The sequence below is a fragment of the Toxorhynchites rutilus genome, chromosome 2 (genome assembly GCF_029784135.1).
Source record: "Toxorhynchites rutilus septentrionalis strain SRP chromosome 2, ASM2978413v1, whole genome shotgun sequence".
In the NCBI taxonomy this organism is placed as follows: Eukaryota; Metazoa; Arthropoda; class Insecta; order Diptera; family Culicidae; genus Toxorhynchites; species Toxorhynchites rutilus.
Genome location: NC_073745.1, coordinates 60433633 through 60453501, shown reverse-complemented (window position 1 = coordinate 60453501; position 19869 = coordinate 60433633). Strand labels below are relative to the sequence as shown.

The 19869-nt window shown below is 38.7% G+C and overlaps 1 protein-coding gene across 1 annotated transcript in view; it reads right to left on the bottom strand.

Annotated features, from left to right (window-relative positions):
- LOC129771530 (transcription factor sox-3-like) overlaps window positions 1–19573 on the bottom strand; it is a 45353-nt gene extending 25780 nt beyond the window's left edge. The window contains exon 1 of the mRNA XM_055775277.1: window positions 18586–19573. Within this exon, the coding sequence (XP_055631252.1) occupies window positions 18586–18848 (263 nt within the window). The 5' untranslated portion in view covers window positions 18849–19573. The remainder of the gene's footprint in view (window positions 1–18585) is intronic.
- Window positions 19574–19869: the final 296 nt, after the last annotated feature.

Below are 19869 nucleotides of genomic sequence, written 5' to 3'. Positions count from 1 at the left end.
AGACGATTCATATATGAAGATGTGTTCCCGTATATGAATACTTATTGTGCTCGTGGTCGAGACCCAAATCATGATGACTTTGGCGTCTTCTATCAAACGTCACGGACTGCATTGACCAAGCAGGCATTTGAAATCGTTCGTGACTTGATGAAATTTGATGATGATGGTATCGTTTCAGTGACTGGACAATAGGAGGAAGAAATCAACTGGATAATACAGAATCTGCAGAACAGTTGAGCATCAATGAAAAACATGAACGAAGATTTCAGTAATCAAAGGTATCAACGTTCAGCCCAAGCTCAACGTCCATAAACGGATTGATGAAAACACTCAGACAAGAGCTTTCGTACAGAGGGCATCTGAGGCAAATTCATGACAATGGTATTCGATGCTTTTCGTTCTCCGAACGTGCGTCTTCATCTTCTGGAAATTTTGTTAATGAGACCCGATCAAGATAAGACAACGACAAAATTAACATTCACTGTGTCCTTAAGTATTATTTACACCAACAAACTAAGTAGGAAAAACTTTTGTTTTTGTTAACTAATCATCATCAATAAAAGTCATTTCTTCAAGAGAATGTTTTTTTTAAATATTTTTTTACCGATAATTTACCGGTTTTACCGGTAATGGAATTTTCATTACCGAATAACCGGTTATTAAAATTTGGGCACGGTGATGCAATCCCTAGACACCACGCTTGGACTATATTCGCCGTGTGGACCGGTTTACCGTCCTGTGGAAAGACGTAATGATCCTTCCCGTAGAGTACCGGGGTCACAACCAGTGTTGCCACATTGTACAGATTTATTCGGAAAGGACAAACTCAAACAATTTTACTATGATGTCGCGGTACTCCTTCATTGTGCGCGGTGAACAAACAACAAATGACAGCAAGTCGACTTAGGAAGGAAGGTATTGTATTATAGAGACTTTAAACTTTTGCAGTTCATTCGTCTCTAGCCTTGAGAAAGGCCCTTTGAAAACTCTACTCTACTCTACTTCAGCGCTACCACCTCCGCCCTCTTGCCTTGAGAAAGGCACTCGATCCCTCGCCGTCCAGCCCGTCCAGCAACGATGTTGTCCAGTCGGTGTCCACACAAAGAATGTGAAAAAGAGGGTCGACTTAGTGCGCGTCGGTTAGTTTATATATGAGGCTAAAGCTGATAATAATACCAATACACAAAATGCACATGGTGCGCACCTACACAACGATGAATAGTAACATCTTAGTGTGTAAGTTATCACGATTTACATATTCTGCAGACCTTTTTTTATCAGAGCAACTAGTGATCCCCGATATTTGAAATAAATCGTTCATCAGCTAATCGAATACTTTTCAGCAGTTTGTTATTCGATACGATTAATCGCCCCAAATAATCGATTAATCGATTAATCGTCACACTGCGAGGAATGATTAGTTAGACTAATATTTCTCATTTGCTAGAAAGCCATCTGGAATCAAAAAAGGGTTCATTCCGCCAGAAAATCAATTATTATCATCTACGCTCCCCTAAACTCGTAAACGAATCTCGATTCGCGTTGACTACATTGAGCTCTATTTGCGTTTTCAGCGGAGCGTCAAAGATAATGATTGAATTTCAGGATAAAACTGCAGCAGCCGTATGTTTATTTTTTCTCTGGGTTTGGATCGATTAATCGACGTAAATTATTCGTTCGCTTTGATTATTGGTTGGGCAGTATTCGTTCGATTAATAATCGATTTCTGTAGGAAGTATTCGATTAATCGGTTAATCGAACGATTATCGGGGATCACTAAGAACAACGTCAAGAACAAACGCATTTACACACAAAAATTTTACGAGTAAAACAATATTTATGCAATATTATTCCGTACAAAAATGCCATACATTCCAGAAACTATAAAAATAGAAAGTTGATGTCTCCGATAAAAGATCATATTTTAATAAGATCTAAAACTTTGTCGAATACACTATATCGCTAATAATATCCGGCAGACGGATATTCGGCCTTTTATTTGCGAATACGAAACAGGAAGAAACTGCATGTGTGCATGAACCAAAAAAGGATTAAATTTTAGGGAGAGAGAGAACGACACATTCTTGCATTAAAATAATGAATGATGATTGAATTTTCCGTTTAGAATGAACATCCTTTAATTGAGTATAAAGTTTTCTACAAGGAATGGCGAACAGATATTTTTCTGATAAGGATTTTCTATCACAATGATGAGATTTTTATAGGGTGTGTGTTCAGGGATGAATCTAAGAAGTGCTGGAAATAATTAATTCGTTCATTTGAATCCGAACGAACAATTGCCATCAGTCATGCTTGACAACACTTTTGTTCACACGAACAAAAGCGAACTCATGAGTTACTTTGACGAATGGACATGATTGTTCATACGGATCTTTTCTCACTGTATCCCTTTCATTCGATTGAATAACCGCACCTTCATACATGCAGTTCGTTATGCTGGTATTTGAGATTTACGTTTGTCCCCATCAATTGAACTAGTGACCAAGACTCAATTGATATCCGACGATGCCATGGTTTGTTTTCGAAGAGAAACAGAGGCGAGAGTGATTTTTTTTCTTTCATTCTAATGCTTCTCGCATTACTGTGAGAGTGTGACGCATGAGTAATGGGACATTACAAAATGCTCTCCCATTACCACTCTGTGAAGGGGAACAGCGGGTAAGACGGACAGTGGGGGTATAATGGACAGGTGGTTCATTTGTATAGTTACATTATGAATTAAATAATATATATATATATATATATATATATATATATATATATATATATATATATATATATATATATATATATATATAATAATAATATTCTATAATATTTGAACCATCCTATGACAATTAATACTGATCAAAAGTGAAATAGGAAAACAATAACCGAAAATCAAACATGATTCCGCGTGTGGATGTAATTTTTGCGGCCTCGCTTTTAAGCATTTTGAGTGGTTTAATTGCAAAATTGAATTCGCTGATGGTTATATTTCAGTTTGTGAGTTGACAGAGAAGCGATATTAGGTATGTACGGAAAAGTAAATTCATTCGTAAGTGGTAAATTTAAATCATTGAAATAATTGCTCTGGTGGGGTTGAAATGGACAGTCACATCCATAATCACATCCAATGCATGATGGAAAGTTAAAGGAAGAATATTCAACTAGGCTTCTAATATTCAATATGCTTTCTCTTTTTGTTCTATTTCAGTTACTGGACACACAAACACTGAGAGAGAGCGAAATTATTCCTCTCGCGAGCGATAAACTTCTACGCTTCGTATATTATTAACCTGTCCATATTACCCCCATTACATGTCCATTATACCCGCATCGATTACATTTTTCTACTTTTCAGTTTGTTTTAATTTTAGTAAAAACCATTTCACATTTTTATAAAACATTTGGCCAATTGTTTCGAAAACCAGTATATTGAACTGTAAGAAACTGCTTTTATGTTTTGGAAAACATGAATTTCCAAAGATACATTTGAACTTCTTCTCAATATGTCCGTATTACCCTCATTTCCCTTATGTATTGCCTGTATGACAGTGAATAAACCGAAATCATACGGAAAGTCGAGGTTGTGGAAATGAATTATTTGTTTTCGTTCGACTCAATACATTCATCACGTTCAAATGAGAAGAAAAAGTTTTCGTTTGACAATGAATCTTTTCGAATCTCAGTTGACGAGGTTAACCAAATTCAAACGATCGAGCATTTTTTTTTTTTGAAGACGAAAGGTATTATTCGTCATTTTCGTCGATTTCTTTCGATTAAGATTGAATTTTCACCGCACTGAATCTAAGAGACTCCACTACGAAACATGCTTTATGGCTCTATGGAGCAATGCGTTTGCCTTCTGATATCGTTTGATGAAATAGAAAGAATTATAAGTTCTAATCTCCATTGTATATTCGAGGTAATTCATCATTTTGCTGCATAAAAAGCCTATGGACTAAGATGTCGTGTTCAGAAAAATATTCCAATGGTAACGAAATCGACTGTTATGTGAAAACATTTCGAATCGATCGCAATCACGATCCTTACATTTGGAGGCCATTCTGAGGACTATCGCCAAATAACAAGATTTGCTATGATTAATATTAATTTAATTTTGGAAAAAAAAATCTGGCATTATTTTTAACTATGTATGAATGATGTTAATGAGCTATTTTGTTATGATTTATCCTGTGTTAATTTTTTTTTGTCAGTGTATAATTTTTTTTATTTTTCCAGAAGTTAAAAATAAATGTTAGTGTTAGGGTTGATGAGAAATTATTTATAATAACCGATATCCGGCCAGATTGCAAATATTGGCTGGATAGGCCGGATACCGGATAGTTACCGTATATTCGTTTCATCTCATCAAAGAAGAAATTTAATTGATCATTTAATTCGTTGATCCGATGAACTCGAGTTATCATCGATTTATTTTTTCGTAGTACAACAAAACAAAAACAACAAAAATGCTGTATAGCCAAGTTATGCAAGCTGTTTTGTTGTTTATATTGTCTAAATATATGTGCTCCCGTGGCCGGGTGCTTTCCATTACACATTATCATGCCGGGGGTTCGGGTTCGATTCCCGTTCTGGCCGGTGGATTTTTCGTCAAATAAATTTCTTCCGACTTGCACTGAGGTCACGCGTGTTCTAGAGATTGCCACTCTAGAAAACATTCAAAGCGTGTTATTCGGCATACAAATCTCAACTAAGTACTACTAACGCAACATACTGACGTTTTGAGAAGGCAAAAGTTCCACTGGGATCCTTAGTACCATCCAAGAATTGTCTCAACAAATGTTAGAATGACATTCAAGTTTTAAAGCTGTGGTGTCAGCTGTCAGCTTCCATCTTAAACTATATACATGAAATTCTTGTTACAGCACATGTTTTTTTTTGAAAATAATGATAAAAATATTTTTATTGGAACTTTGTCATGATAACGAGCTCTCAAAAATGATCCTGACACGTTACAGGAACCAGTTTGCTTCGAAAACTAAAAATTGTTCGATGACTTCAAGCGATTGTGTTGGTTTATCTTACTGTTTTTTTTTGTTTTTATGGAATAGTTCACCATATGTTCGTACCATAAGCATATATGTTCAATACTTTCTATTATTTAGATAGTGAGCTAATGAATGCCATTACCAAAAAAGTATACCTGGAATGCTCCAAGGACATGAAAAGGTGACGACTTGTTCAAGAGATAGTGCTGACGAGTACACAAACCATCAAACCCACAATCATCGTTTTCTTCTTTTTTTTATATTTCGTATATAAGAAATCTCAGTGCAGAAATATAATAAAAGAAAAAATCTTCTGTTAAAGGGTGTGTCACATCAAATTGCATCACGGAAAAAACGCTCTAGAAATTTAATTTTTAGGAATTATATCTTCAGCTTTCGCTTATAATCAGATAAGAGTGTATAGATCACGTTGGCCATGCTTCACTGTCAATTTTTCGTAAATTTGGAAAAATGTCGTCGAACGAAAAAGAGCGTCGTGAATTAATCCTGCGCACTCATTTCGAGAATCCGGAGTTGTCACATCGGGACATCGGTAAGATGCTGGGAATCGTCCAATCCACGGTCAGCAGAGTACTAAAACGATACTTCGAGAATCTAACCATCGACCGGAAGGTGAAGAACGGCAAAAATGGATGCTCCGTCAGTGAAAAAGATCACAAGCGCGTAGTTAAGCAGTTTAGACGTGATCCGAGAAGTTCGGTCCGGGATGTCGCCAATAAGCTGAATTTGTCAAGTTCATTTGTCCAGCGGACCAAGCAGCGGGAGGGCCTGCGTACATACAAGGTTCAGAAGGCTCCTAACCGCGACGAAAGGCAAAACATGGTGGGGAAGACGCGAGCCCGGAAGCTGTACACCGAAATGCTGACGAAGCCGCATTGCCTGGTAATGGACGACGAAACCTACGTCAAAGCGGACTTTCGTCAGCTGCCGGGCCTGTTGTTCTTCTCCGCAGAGGACAAATTCAGCGTTCCGGAGGAGATTCGCAAGCAGAAACTATCCAAGTTTGACAAAAAATACATGGTGTGGCAAGCGATCTGCTCTTGCGGAAAGCGGAGCGCCCCCTTCGTGATGACCGGCACGGTAAACGGGCAGGTTTACCTTAAGGAGTGCCTACAGAAGCGCTTACTACCACTATTGAAGCAGCACGAGGGCCCGACCATCTTCTGGCCGGATCTCGCTTCGTGCCACTATTCAAAGGACGTGTTGGAGTGGTACGAAGCCAACGGGGTCACCTTCGTGCCAAAGGAAATGAACCCGCCCAACGCGAACGGAGCTTCGCCCAATAGAGAAATATTGGGCGATTATGAAGCAGGCCCTCCGGAAGAACCCAAAAGTTGTCAAATTGGAGGCGAACTTCAAGAGAAAATGGATTTCTGTTAAAAAAACTACAACCTGACGTTGTACAGAACCTTATGGACGGGGTAAAGAGTAAAAGGTGCGAGCATACGGGCTTGGGCTCGAAGTATGAATAAAAAGAAAATGCCAAAAGTTGTTTAATAGTTTTTATTTTACTGTCTAAAATTTTCAAAAGGATCGGTCTACTGGGCGAATTTCTACAGCGTTTTTTCCGTGATGCAATTTGATGTGACACACCCGTTAGCATTATCAATCGACTCTACTTATTTTGATTCAGGATTACTTACTTAACAAGTGTGCTAACGCAAAAGCATATATCGTTTTAAGAACTAGAACTAGCATAAGGATGCAACTTTGAACCTAGTTTCTACGTTCTATCGCATCAGAAGATGATACAAACAGCTTGGTAACCAGGGTTTACAGGAAAAAAATAATGAATAGCTACTCATATACATTATTTTATGAACCTACTGTTCATGTAACTGCACATATTTTCAATCCATTTGGTTGGATAGTTCGATAAATGAAAAATTAGGAACCTTAATTTAAATATTTACCTCATACGTCTTCATTCTAGCAACGCACAGCAAAACAATACCGAAGGAACTCTTCGAAGGTGATTTCAAAATAAAACCATAAGCCAAGTGTTTTAGATAGGTTGTCATTGAAAATGCACGCACATCAGCTCATATGCACATGACCTTTCCAAAAACAACTATAAATCCCTTGCCTATCTCATATGACACCGTTCAATATATGGTCCTTCGCAGCTTCCATACGTCGCAGATGTTTTCATTCTTTTATGAGTTTTTTTTCCTACATACAACCATCATACGTGTTTAGATTTTCTTTCTTCTCTGACTTCGTCCTCTGGTAACAAAACTTCGAACAAACGGAACAAAACCACAATTCATAACTCGGTGGAACATGAAAAAAAAAATAGAGCAGCGACTCTCGCATACAGAGGAAAATCGAAAACGAAGAAAAAAAAACATCATGAAAAGGACTCCTTTAAGGGTAGCGTATCGCAATTGACGGTTTTTTTCTCCCTGTGCACTCACTCGACAGTTAATTTATTAACTGCTACGCCGAAAGGAAGTCAGTGCTCATAAACATCCTCGCTGGGAATGAAGAATAGACTTCTCCGAGTCATCGGAAATTAGTTTACTGCATGGGAATCGTTGCTTGTTGCAGTTCGATGTGTCAAATCACTTCTACTGCCAGGTTGGTTGGATCATTGTTGTGGGAAAATTCTGTCCCAATTTGTCTCGTATGGCTTGGGTTATGCAGCACGGGTTTTCCACTCATCCTAGAAACAATGAAAGCTTATTGTGCTCGAAAATATTAAGTCCTTTTTCAGGAGCGTTGAGCGCTCTTATTGGAACAATGAACCACAATGCGGAGGAGTCGCAACAAGCAACATTTGTTTGGTATACAAAATATAGGAGACAGCGTTGATGACGATCATACATACGAGTATGTGTGAATTTAGGTGGAGCAGCGAGCTGAGGGATGGAGAATTCGATGATAACTGAAGTGCAAGTCAATGGAGATGGTATGGGGTGTACATTCTGATGTGTGATAATTTGGTGAGCCCCCTTTCATTGTTTCCTGAATCCTGAAAATCTACCGTCGCATTGGACGATATTGAACTTTTTTCAGAGCTTGTCGATTGTCGATTTCGGAACAAACAATTGTCTGTTCATAAGCTGGTATTGTTTTCATGTTTTCAATTTCATCCACGGAAAGTAGTTATTCTATATTGTGTGATGCTACTAGTTTATAATAATAATCTTGTCGATAACACCTGTTATCCTCTATTGAAATATCCCACCTTGTATGCACACACTTGGTGCGTTACTATCTTCGTGATCGCGCACTCTGTTTTGCCGTTCTCTTACAGGCAGCAGCTTAGGTCAGAGCGACATTAGTGTCACAGAGCATGTTGGGTGATTCCTCGGTTTTTTGGAGCCACACATTTTGGCTATCCTGCCAGACTGCTGAATTTTCAGCAGGAAATCTGAGTAAGTTGTTTTTACTGAGGAATCACCCACAACGCAGATGAGTCTCCCTATATAAAGCGAAGTTTTGTGAAGAAGTGTCTGCTGATCAATCGTCATCGCAGATGTACACTAAGAAAAATCCTCGGTAGAAAACTACCAAATATCTACGGTAATGCAAAGGTTAGTAGAATGTACTTTTTTTGTACATATCAACAATCCCACACCCCTAGGTTAGTATATTTGACTCAATAACATTAACAAACTTAAATGTTGTCATATCTGAAGATTGGTGAAAAAAAGCACTTATTAAAAATTTTATTGTTCCCTCAAGGCAAAACGGAGGTATACAATAATATAATTCTAATCCGTGCATTTTCGCTGGGAAAATGTAGCCGATATTGGGCTTAAGAATCATGGTTTTGCTTGATATATATATGTTTACTAGCTGACCCGGCAAACTTCGTCCCACCCAAAATTTGTTTTTTGTTATGAATACCTTCAAACATTCACATTTTCTTACTATGAGCAAGTTCATGGGTCCAATCACAGAACTGTTCATCGATTGATCTTCTAATCGACCCCGTTGAGTTTTGTATGGCAGCTCCCCCTTAGAGAGAGGGGGTGGAGTGTCTAACCACCGTAAAAACATTTATTGCACCCTAAAACCTCAACATGCCAAATTTGGTTTCATTTTATTGATTAATTCTCGAGTAATGCAGAAATTTGAGTTTCATTTGTATGGCAGCCCCCCCCATAGAGAGCGGGAAGGAGAGTCTAACCACCATAGAAACATTTATTGCACCCTAAAACATTCGCATGCCAAATTTCGTTTCATTTGCTTGATAATTTCTCGATTAATGCAGAAATTTGAGTTTTATTTGTATGGCCCTTAGAGGGGGGGGGGGGGGGGGGGGTGGAGGGTTATTGGAACATAGAAACATTTATTGCATCCTAAAACCTCAATATGCCTAAATTGGTTTCATTTGCTTGATTAATTCTTGCGTAATGCAGACTTTTGTGTTTCATTTGTATGGCAGTTCTCCCCTAAGAGAAAGGGGAGGAGTATCTAACCACCGTAAAACATTTATTGCACCCTAAAACCTTCACATGTCAAATTTGGTTTTATTTGCTTGATTAATTCTCGAGTAATGTAGAAATTTGTGTTTCATTTGTATGGCAGCCCCCCCTTAGAGCTGAGGGAGGGGTCTCAAACTATCACGAAAACCTTCCCCGGCTCCAAAAACCCCTACATATCAATTTTCATGTAGATCGGTTCAGTAGTTTCCGAGACACAGACAGACAGAAATCCATTTTTATATATATAGATTGGTACGGTGGAGGAGGACTATAGATTAGTGGCATTTATCAAAGAATTCATCATATTTGTTAATTATTTCTCTCAGCCTATCTCTGCAGGAACGGGGCATCACTCAATAATTGAAAGTTTTGTGTGCGTTTCGTTTGTTTTGTTGTGGCATCGGAGTTCCATTTGTTCGTGCGTTTGGTTGCGGACTTTTTTTTTTATATCCAAAATATTTATTTTTATTAAGGCTCATATGGCGTCAGCCTAACGGGGCCGGGAGTTCAATATTTTGACAATGTTTGCTTACAACTATGTTAGTAATATGTAACCGATTACTCGCGGTTGGCTCGAGGTTAGTATTACAAGTGTTCTCATAATTGGGATGTTGCAGTCTTCAGTGCTCTGTACGTGTGCCCGACATGGGATACTTCCTATTGGGATGCAGCTGACCGTTAATCAGCAACGCCCCCCTGGTCTGCACCCCATATCTAGCGTGGTGCGTCTTTCTCGACTCGAGGAATCCAGGATAGAATGATCACTAGCCGGCGCAATCATCAGCTCGTGTAGAGTTTGTCATGAGCGGTACAACCTTTGACTGTTTTGTTTGACTAATCATGGGAGACACCAGATCGAAGGTGTTTTGGTTTTCTTTGTGTCTTTTTGGAAAGAGTGGTTGTTTGTGGATGTTGCCCGTCGTACCGAGTGATGACTTGGCGGTCGTTTAGTGTACTGAAAAATTTGATTTGAAAATTATCCACTCGTCCTGAACTTATAACCCAGGAAAAAAAAGTTTCAAAGATTCTTTTTCGATTCTTGTTATTAATAATGAGCGTTACTCTAAAGATGCACAAAAAACACGAACAAAATTGTTAACCTCAATATGCTCCTCTTTTTTCAATAAAGCATGGTTAAAAAAATGATAAATATTATATAATAAGTGCGAATCCCTTCTCCCGACTCATGTCCAATCACTGTTCTTTAGATGCACTACTCTTTCGTTTCAATCTTGCCAGCAGCAATCTCTGTGTTTGTGGCCAAGGTTATCGCGACATCGAGCACGTTGTTTGGTCGTGCGAGGTGTATCTGGTCGCCAGATCGAATTTAGAAAACTCCCTTCGGGCCCGAGGAAGACAGCCCAATGTGCCGGTGAGAGATGTGTTGGCTCGGTTAGACCTAGATTACATGTCCCATATATATGTTTTCCTTAAAGCTATAGATCTTCGTGTGTGATTGTCCCTATGTCCTTATACCCTCCTTTCCTTCCTTTGCGGGTAATTCGTCCCCTTGCTATAAATAGTATAATAAGTTGAAATGTAAAAACACTATAGATATACAAACAGATTTAAGAATTGAGTGTTCATCAACATTGTTACAGTTTTCTTATACCCCATCCTTCTCCTAAAAATATGTCACCCTTCTAAACTCGAGTACACCGCGAGTAATCGGTTTTCCACCTTACTAACCATAGATGTAAGAAAATTGTTTCCATATATATATAGTTTTAAAAATATATTTAAGAATTCGGCTCCTTTAAACTTAAGTTACTGAGCCTGCAAAAATAAACGAATTAATAAAAAAAAAAAAGTGCGAATCGGGAAGACCGTACGATGAAACGGTAGAATAAAAGTAGATATGCGCGGTTCGGGACGACCGTATGAGTGCAAAAGAACATAATAAAAAAGTGGATCGGGACGACCACACAAAAAATTATAGTGACGATTTGGTCATAGAAGCGCGGATCAGGACGACCGTGCAGAGGTTGAATGAAAAAAGAAATGCGGATCATGACGACCGCACAAACGGATACGTATCAGGACGACCGTATGGTTAAAAAAAAAGAAAATGATGGTAAAAACGTGGATCGGGACGACCACACAAACACTTATAATGACAGTTTTGTCATAGAAGCGCGGAAAGAGCAAAAATTTAAGGCTCGAGACAAAAATTAAAGAAAGCGCTGCAACAAAATCCACATGCATTTATTCTTTTCGTCTTTTTTTTATTCAATCCTTTTTTCGGAGAAGAAAGAAAATGTATGGCATGCATAGTTCTGGCAACACGGGCATCGTCAGTTTAGCGATCAAGTGGGCCGGGAGGATGTGTGTTGCTACTAGTTTTTTTAATGATAACCTTGTCGATAACGCCTGTTATCCTCTATTGAAATATCTCCACCTCGGCGACTTGGGGCCGGCTCCTCGTTAAATGGTGACCTCGCCCCCCTTACATTGACCTCAGAATAAATTTCATTGCGGTAAAATAAATTCATAATAATAATATGTAAGTATTAGTATTTGTAGGAAGTAAATCTAGATATAAAGTAAGCAAGTGAATATTGTTGTAAAATTTTTATTAAATATAATAAACGCTAACATTGAATATCAGAACTCACAATAATGCATCGCGTAATGTAGCAAATGTGAAGGTTATTTCAATATACTTTGGGGCGAACGGTACAAATGTCATAACAAATGCAAGCAAGAAACCGGCTGTGCGCCGCAAATTCCGGATTCTGATGCCAGCTGCATGGTGGAGAGACGAAATGGCTGGAAAAAAATGCTTGACTAATTTCCAAGAACCGAGTTCCACGCTATTGATTAAAAAGCCGGAAGGAGACTTTTACGAAGTTTTCAGATAGAAAAAACAAGAGAATTTGAAATTTTCATCAATTTGCTTTTTTTACTTGAAAACATGTTATTTGTTAACTGTTTTTGTTTTGATTTAATCAATTACAGTAAAACCTGTTTTTGTGCGAATTTTGTTTTGTGCGATTTTCTGTTCTTGTGCGATTTTTTTTTGTGCGGTGTATGAAGGGAAGCATATTTGACGAAGTTATGGTCCATTTAGTTTTTTCGATGATTTATATGCATTTCAGTGCGAAAAAAAGCATATTTGCGTCTCAATTATCCACTTCTGAAATAATGCCCCTCCTCTAATCAAATGCTCTAAGTTTTTCTAAGTTTGTGCATGACATGATTTCTAACAGCAACACGTTTCGACATGCAACTAAAAGCATAAAACAGCCACGCACTTCCGAAAAGTCCATCGCAAAGCAGGGAAACAAAAAGAAATTGAACGGTGAATGGCGTGGATTTGAGTTATTTTCTTGTGGGAAACTTTTTTATGCGGTTCCTATCTACCGCACAAAACAAGTTTTTTTTCAAAATGTGTACCGAACACGATTTTTTAAAGCTGCTGGTGAAGTTGATAATGACGGAAACTTTTAACCCTCTAAGACCCAATTTTTTTATTTGTCTAAAAATCCATTCGACTTTAATCTCGAATTTCCGACTTTCAACACAAAATATTCCTAGCAGAAAGATGTCAGCATAAAACCAATTGATGAAAATATTCCAAAGACGTTCTAGTGGGGGTGAACATTGAAAATAATTTCTGAATAATTTGAAAAGAAACTCCGTGAAGCCCGTTTAAAGGCGGGGTTTGGTTGTAGAGGTTTAATGGACAAACGCTTATTATTTGATCAAAAAGAACATGCCTATTATATGATAGGCCTGCCCTATATATTGACCAATTTATCCCGTGTGTGGGATTAATTGGTCAATTTATTCTGAAATATAAAGAAATAAAATAAAATAAAAATGTCAAATAAATGATTCTCTAGTTATTTTTCACTGAAAGGGTAAAAGATAGGCTTCATAGTGGTGCATAACATTCTAACGCAAAACTTCGCACTACAAAGTTATAGCCAAATTTATTCAAAAATGACCAACTATCCCCACCCTATCCTACTGCAAATCAGTCACGCGTAAATCGCTCATTCGAAATGCAAAAGCAGTGAACAAGCACTGTAACAAGCAAACGGACATTGTGAAGAGGCAATACTGCAATTAAGGCTCCACCCGATGCAACCCGATTGTTGCAACGAACCAATGTATAAAAGCATTACGTGTGCACTTTGTATTACACATTCACGATTTACACTAATTTTTCTGATTGAGCTTTTCGTAAACAAATGAACTGAACAAGTTAAAAGCCTTTACTTTACCACCAGTATTTGTATTACACAGTCTCGTTCCAGCCTGCGAGCAGGTAACTCGCTTGCTGGAGCGACCGCTCCCATAAGTATTAAGGCTGATGTCACATTAGACGGATTCGACGCCGCGGATATCGCGACGGATTTTTTCTCGATATGAATTCGCTTCCAAAACCGCCCCGCTCTGTGTGACATGGCTCATTCACAATACACTGTAGATCCTCCGCTGCGGTTTTACTCGCGGAATCCGCGGCGGCGAATCCGCCTAATGTGACATCAGCCTTAATTGCTCTTGAAGCGGACCATATGAAAGGCGGAGCAAGAACAATCCGGTGCTCAACGTGTAATACTGATGTCGAGAGCGGCTTTGCTCGATACTAAGTGCGAGCACTCCCGATGTTCGATAATTTGCATTTTTGCATCAAACATACGTTGTTGTTGGTAGACGTTGTTGTTGAAGGTAGATTGAAATGGTTATCATAATATTATGTTTTATGTAGATTATGAGCAATGGTAATGGCAGAGCAAATACATAACCGCCTGTAACTGAGTGTATTCAAACTGCGAAAAGTACAGCTCATGCATTGACAAAATGAAACAAATTGCGACAGATGGCCAGCTTGTGTAGTATTCCCGGGATGGCAAAAAAGAAACATGAATCAATCATCTTCAACAGATTCTACAAAACACCGCAAACCATCGGCCATCGAAATATTCTACCAAACAGTTATTACTAAAATTTCGATGCATTTTAAAATAATATCCGGAGTGACAAACAGTTCAATAAAATTGAATAAATTGATTTTGTAGTCCTACGTCTACAATGCAGTCGTGCCCTGTTGCTATACGACCTATACTAGTAATTGTATAGCTTTCTATTACAAAATAATATAAGTTGGGATGACAATTTTTCATAGTTGCCTTGGCTATGATGTTTGTTTATTAAACGGTTTTATTTAGTTTACCCTGTAACATGTTTGTATGTTTGTATGTTCGTAACATGTTGGTCTGTAGCGCTGTCCCTCATTAATAGAAATGTGACCCTGTTCCTGTTGACCGATTGATCTGAAATTTGAATAACACATTAACTCTACACTCATTAAAAAACTGCATGTTTAATTATCTTGGAAATTCAAAATGGCGGCCGCTACAAAATGGCGGATTACAATATTAATGAAGATTAATGAAGGAATGTGTGGTAACTTCTAACTGCTACTTGCCTGACTATTTTTTAGCTTTTAGTACATTACTTGTATTATTATTATGTTTAATTACAATGAAACCATTCAACTTTAAAAGTGTTTTTCCTTCTTTTAAATTTTTATTTTCAAAAAAAAAAGCGTGGAACGCTTCTCATAGAACATTCGAATTCTTTAAACAGTATAGTCATTTATAATATAGGGAGCATTCCGAAGCAAACGGTATTTTGTCTCAATTATTAATAAAGTAATTGCTTTATTGCATTTGTGTAAAAGTGATTTATGAATGAAGATCCTGCAGTGTGTATTGTTTCAAGCTATGACTGGAATGATCAACGGACAAAACAATTTCAAGATGAGTGTTTATATATTAGGCTGTCAAAAAAGTCCTGCGGTATTTTCGCGAGGTGTCGTTGTAAGCGCGTAGTTCTAGTTGTATTCGAGTCATACTATAGCTTGTTGGAAAGGTATTTTTGCGCGCTATAATATAGTCCTTGACAGTGTTTTGTTTGGTTAAGTCGTTCGTGAGTTATAGTATCGCAAATATGGAGCAAAATAAAGAGAAAAATCCGACATATTTTACAGTACTACTATGACAAAGGCAAAAATGCATCTCAAGCTGCCAATAAAATTTGTGCAGTTTATGGACCCGATACAGTTTCCATTTCCACCGCACAACGATGGTTTCAACGTTTTCGTTCTGGTGTAGAGGTCGTCGAAGATGCGCCACGCTCCGGAAGGCCTGTCGTCGAAAATTGCGACAAAATCGCTGAATTAGCCGAGAAAAACCGGCATAGTAGCAGCCGTAGCATCGGCCAAGAGCTGGGGATAAGTCATCAAACCGTTATTAACCATTTGAAGAAGCTTGGATTCACAAAGAAGCTCGATGTATGGGTGCCACACACGTTGACGCAAAAAAACATCTTTGACCGTATCGACGCATGTGAATCGCTGCTGAATCGCTACTGAATCGCAACAAAATCGACCCGTTTCTGAAGCGGATGGTGACTGGCGATGAAAAGTGGGTCACTTACGACAATGTGAAGCGCAAACGGTCGTGGTCGAAGGCCGCTGAAGCGGCTCAGACGGTGACCAAGCCCTCATTAACGGCCAAGAAGGTTCTGCTGTGTGTTTGGTGGGATTGTCAAGGAATAATCTATTATGAGCTGCTTCCCTATGGCCAAACGCTCAATTCGGACCTGTACTGCCAACAACTGGACCGCTTGAAGGTAGCACTCATGAAGAAGAGGCCATCTTTGATAAGCAGAGGCCGCATTGTCTTCCATCAGGACAACGCCAGGCCACACACTTCTTTGGTGACGCGCCAGAAGCTCCGGGAGCTCGGATGGGAGGTTCTTTTGCATCCGCCGTATAGTCCGGACCTTGCACCAAGTGACTACCACCTGTTTTTGTCCATGGCGAACGAGCTAGATAGTCAGAAGTTAGCCACAAAAGAGGCCTGTGAAAATTGGCTATCCGAGTTTTTTGCCAATAAGGAAGCGAGCTTCTATAACAGGTGTATTATGAATTTGGCATCTCCTTGGGAACAAGTCATCGAACAAAACGGCGCATATTTGACTTAAAACAGATGATTGTAACTAATTTTATGAACAAATGAAAATTAAAAAAAAATACCGCAGGACTTTTTTGACAGCCTAATATAAGCATACTCTCCCAACGTACAATCATTAGCTTCTATGAAACTAAGCCGAATAATGGTCGAAAAATATCAATTGCAAAAAAATAAATTGAGTGCTTAATAAAACGATATGCTGAATTATACGTTGTAAGAAACGTTATTCAGGCCAAATGGAAGCTTTCATTCAAACATTGGTATTAACCTGGATAATATGCTATAGAAATGTTTTGAAAACGTTCCTTCGACTGCAAAGCAGCTTTTGTACAATGAATTACGGACTACTGTAAGATGAAAGGTAATGTGGCATTATATTTTTAAGTAGTCTGACGGAACAAATGGTTCGATGAAGGATGCATATGTCATGAGTTTGAATCTCGGTTATTTTATTGATTTTTTTAAAGCTGAATACGTTTTATATGGCTGTGAAAAAGTTAAAATTCGATACATTTAACAATTTCTCTTTTATGGTGACGCAAATGCAAGCCTTCTGAATGGTGATTATGATGCCGATACTGTAATCAAAAAAACAAATTTAGTGCAATACACTAAATTCAGATCTCTACTGTCAACAACTGGTCCGTTTGATGCTAGCGATTGACCGGGAACGCTCAGAATTGGACAACAGAAGAGGTGTTGTCTTCCATCAGGACAACGCAAGGCCACACATGTCTATAATGACTCACCAGAAACTCCGGTAGCTCGTTTGGGATGTTTTAATACATCCACCATATAGTTCGGACCTGACACCAAGCGATTACCACATTTTTTCCAATCGCAAAACTTTCTGAGTGATTAGAATTTGGGATCAAAAGAAGGTTGCAAAAATCAATTGCTAGAATTTTTCGCCAATAAGGACCAAGACTTCTATAAGAGAGGCATTATGAAACTACCTTTACTTAGTGGTCCCAAATCGGACAATCCGAAACATATTAAATAAAGTTTTGAATTTCACCCAAAAATAATGGATTACTTTTTCCTCAGCCTAATATATGTTGCCTAATGACTCGACAGAGTTCAATATTCTAAATACGCTATCGAGGAGTTTTACAATAACAGAACATTTTTTTGTACAACATTTGAACTGAAGATGAAATGTTGTGAATTCAATTCCATCCATGATTCAACCGCCAAAGGACTGAATGGGATACATGAATACAGATGAGGCAGATGATCTATTGAGCTTTACTCTGCGCAACGATTGATGTTAAATGGCTCTTGTTACTTGCGTTATAAGGTTCTAAAAGGCGAATGCGGTGAAAATCAACTGAAGATGAACTATCGCCATTCTGCCTAAGACGAATAACGATGCAACAGCTATCCAATTCAACAGTTTGGAATTCGTATAATCGTTTATTATTAAATATGATATATTGTAAAATAGTTAAAAAGTCAGAAGAACTCACTTTACAGAAGAAGGGAGTCTATATTTGAATTGTTGCTGAAGTATACACATCTCTTTATAGAGTTTCAAAATTAAAATAAATAACTTTTATCATTCCAATATTTGAATTTGTTCAGGAAATGTTCTGTTTACTTTGAAGCATATTTTACTTTTGTGTATCATATTAGAAAGGCTTGCTGCCGAATTCATTGTATGTAACAATTACGGTATATTATGCAAAAACTATCAAATGCCATAACGATTCAATCTGTCGGTTCGACATATAATCACCAGTTTTTCGGCACGAAATCAATAAACTTGTTGCATCAAAATAGTCTATCTTTCTTGATTTGATACATCGATTATTTCAGCTCAATTATCATGATTAGTAATCATATCGATAAAACCTCACAAAAAGACGCTGTTTGCCGCTTTAGAAACATGATTCACAATCAAATAATAGAATAATCGCATTGGAATGTTGATATCGCGATCGATATTATTCAACCAACACTAATAGAAGAATCTGTGTCGCACGTGAGGCTTAACCCATTAGCCGTCTATGTCTATTTTTAGATTCGATTTCACTAATATTGGAACCTGAAACTATTGGATCGAAGGTACAAAGCGGCCGTCGGCCGTTGCTTCCTGAGCGTCCATCGCGCCATTCTGCTTACCTCAATCGCTTTGCCTCGTCGATAAACGGCCGCTTCTCGCCCTCGGTCAGCAACTTCCACTGGGCACCAAGATTTTTCGAGATCTCCGAATTGTGCATCTTGGGGTTGTCCTGGGCCATCTTCCGGCGCTGCCCCCGGGACCAAACCATGAACGCATTCATGGGCCGTTTGATGTGTTCGCCGGGATTGTTGTTGCAGCCGTTCGGGACACTGCTGCCGCTGGGGCTGCTGTTGTGATTCTTCGATGCAATTGTCATGTCCATCTTGGCCGAGTGGGAATTATACGTTTCCGTTTCCGAGTGTAGAAATCTTGAATGAGGTCACTTCACTGTCACTTATCTTTTTATTATCTTTTTTTTTTGTTTTCCAATTATCGGCCCGATATTATGTCACTTCTGGAACGATTGTATCACTTTAGATGTTTCGCACTTTTTACTTTCGTTTGGACGCAATCAATTTTCAGTTATCTCTGCAATATCAGCAACTTATCAACGCAACGAAACTGGACACAATTGCCCGCGCACTTATCAGCTCTGCAATTCCGTTGCATGAGAACGCTAAATTGGGTGCCGGTTACGGGTGTGACATTTTTTGTCAAACACTTACTTTCACCACTGAAAAAGTGCCTTCGCGATCAAATCATTTTAATTCGCTCCAATCGTAAACATATTCCCGACCGCGATTAAACTGCTAAACTGCTGAATCTCATCATCACCTGGCCAGGCTCTTATCAAGCGAGCTGCAGCAACTGCGGCAAACAAAATAAAGGCAGTATCATGCGTCGGAACGACGCTGGGTCGACGAGGAATAAAAAAGATATCACGATGTTTTCACGTCGAATTCTAAACACATAATGGTCCCATCATAATCTGTTCCTCTGTTGATATTTTGATAAAAGACCAACAGCCAAAAAAGCGAACCGAAGGAGCGTTGCGTTGCACTGTGGAGTCGCAGTCAACGCGCCAACAATACCAACAACGAGCGGCAGGAAAACACTGTCCAAGAATTTCGAGCTGCGAGTCCCTGCGAGAGCGGAAAAACCGTGTGCTGCACACATCGATACCGAGACGAGACGACAACAACGCGAACACACGCACGATAAACACACGACACGGAGAGAAAGACCGCTCTATGGAAACAAACGATAAGGGAAAAATGTGGAGAGAAAAGAAATGAAAAACACAAAACAGATATCCTTTTTTCCTGATGCCTCTGACAAACGCTGGATGCGCGCCAGATTCTTTCTCTCCTTCGCTCTCTACCGTTCACTCGCGCGTCGCTTGA